Raw genomic sequence first — 2,485 nt, forward strand, 5'->3', positions numbered from 1 at the left:
CGAAAAACATCTCTAAAACTTTTAGAGACACTTTTCTTGAGAAAAGTATTTAAAAATTGAAGCAAAAGCTTTAGGTGGCGTTTGTTTTTTAAGAGGTGCTTAAGTCTGAATTCACTTCTAAATTTTAATAGGTGGTGTTGAAGTCTGAAATCTGAATCAGTCAGACTGTTTGTTTTTACGTCTGAAATATGAAATCTGAATCAGTCAGACTGTTTGTTTTTACGTCTGAAATCTGAAATCTGAATCAATAAGACTGTTTTTGTAAACTGACAAACTTCTGAAGTCTGAAATMTGAATCAATTCATTTCAATTAAATTTAACTGAAATATCCAATCATTTAAACCATTTGTAAACTACCATATATTTTTAACACATTCAAAAATTCAATTGAAATACGTTCATTGATTCAACACACAATAGAAAAGATGAATAAAGTCTCATAACAACTAGAATCAATATTCATTTTGCATTAATTGTGTCGCAATTTCTTCTCTTAAACTAGCCATATATGTTTGGTCAGCGGCACTTCCATGCGATTGAATCTCTTCAGCCTCATCCTCATCATCGTTCCCTTCATACTCAGAAAATAGCTCATCACTTAAATCTTCCTTCCGTATGAAGTTGTGAACCGCAAAACATGCAATAACAACGTCTCTTTGAACCTCAAGTGTAAATGGTGCCATTCTTTTCAATATTGGAAAACGTGCTTTCAGGACGCCATAAGAACGTTCAATAACATTTCTAAGTTTTGCATGAGAATGATTAAACTTTTCATACTTGTTCATTGCTCGTCGACGACGAAAATCTCCGAGCCAATATCTAACATTACGATATGGCGCCATAAATCCGCGAGTATTTGTATACGCARCATCACATAGGTAATATTTATCTGAAAACAATAAATAAAATGCTTGTTCAAATGAATATAGCAAATATATTACCTGTAAAATCAATAGTATACCTAAAGGAGGAAATGGAAATCCAATATCACCATCTGTTAAAGCTTCAGACAAAATTCTAGAATCATGTGCAATTCCTTCCCATCCGGCAACAACAAATGTAAAAACCATGTTGAGTCACAAATTGTCAAATCATTTTGATAATATTCACCTTTTCTTTATCCTCTGTATAAATGTTGTTCTTGAATAGAAATAATAGCATGTATTAAAGTTCCATCCAAGGCGCCAATTGCTCCCTACATTAAAGCTTAGTAGTCAAAATCGAGAGCTTGAGAGAAGGATGCACAGGCGCGGCGATGGAGAGGTTAGAGAGACCAGGTAGGCGAATCCCAAAATAAGAGGTTTTCAGTGTTTAGTTTACCTCTAAATAATTCAGACATAATCAGAGCTTTTAAGCTCTTAATTGAAAAAAACAAACAAACACACTTAATACCCTAAGGTCTGACCGATTCAGACATAAGAGGGTATTAAGTGCTTTTTTTGTAAAAACAAACAAGGCCTTAGTAACTTTTTATTAGAGTCTCTGAAAAATAAAGGCTTTTTTAAAAATTAAAATTCAATAAAAGGTTTTACTTACATTTGTGAAAGCATATCTCTAGGCTTTATTATAAAAAAATAAATAACAAAATATAATGTCTTCAAAAATGTAATAAACAATCAGTTGGATGACAATTTTTTGTATCAAAAATCATAATAAAAACACTAAACGAATTTGTTAGAATAATGGAATCAAATTATTCTATAAATTATGAGGATGAGAGGAAGTTTTCTATTGATTATGAATTTTATATAGTGTAGTCACGTATTACTGAAGATTTGTGAGTAGCTGCTTGAAGCTAATATCCATCCAAAGGAGATTTTCCTACAGACTGACCATATCTCTGCAAAAGTTTGTCTCTGCATGAACGCTGTGTACGATGAAAAGGAGATATCAACAATGGTCAAGTCAACCCCTGCCTTCTTATCCTCAGGTGACAAGTGTCCCCATGCATTAAATGCTGAAGGTAGTATAAAAAGGCAGTGTGCATCTCCCATGCAAACTACTGGCTTTTTGAAAGATTACTTAGTGCATTCTCAAAGCAATCGGCTATTCTCTTCTTCTCCCTTGCTCTCCTATGTGCGAAGAAACTCTAAGTGTTCTTCATTTCCTTTCAAGAACTCTTTGTGTTGTTCTTGAAAGTTCTTCTTCTTGTAAGATTGTTTAGGTTAGGTTTTCCTTTCCTATCTTCCGCAACAATCTTTTGTATTTTTGTGTGTATTAATTCTTGATATAAATCAATAAGAATTAAAAGGTTGAAAAAACTCTGTGTAATTCTATTCAACCCCCCTTCTACAATTACTTTCTGTTTATTGCCATTCCCTTCGGGACTAACAAGTGGTATCAGAGCGGTTAGCTTAATCTCATAAGCTAGATCTGCAATGGCCTCTTCGTCTTCCAACTCTGCTCCTTCTTCTTACCAAGACAATGGCACTATTGCCAAGCCTCCCAAGTTTAACAAGAACAATTTCTCTATGTGGAAAAGTCG

General features: G+C 33.6%; 1 protein-coding gene across 1 annotated transcript; it reads right to left on the bottom strand.

Annotated features, from left to right (window-relative positions):
• Positions 1-526: 526 nt before the first annotated feature.
• LOC112503061 lies at positions 527-1,070 on the bottom strand (the record flags this gene model as incomplete). The annotated part of the gene is made up of 2 exons (XM_025107128.1): positions 962-1,070; positions 527-889 (listed from the first exon to the last, which is right to left on the bottom strand). Coding segments are annotated over exons 1-2 (472 nt in total), but the record flags the coding sequence as incomplete, so codon positions are not given.
• Between the last annotated feature and the right edge of the window lie 1,415 nt (positions 1,071-2,485).

This window comes from Cynara cardunculus, unplaced genomic scaffold (assembly GCF_001531365.2).
Source record: "Cynara cardunculus var. scolymus isolate 2C unplaced genomic scaffold, CcrdV1 Un_Scaffold_2469, whole genome shotgun sequence".
NCBI classification, from domain to species: domain Eukaryota; kingdom Viridiplantae; phylum Streptophyta; class Magnoliopsida; order Asterales; family Asteraceae; genus Cynara; species Cynara cardunculus.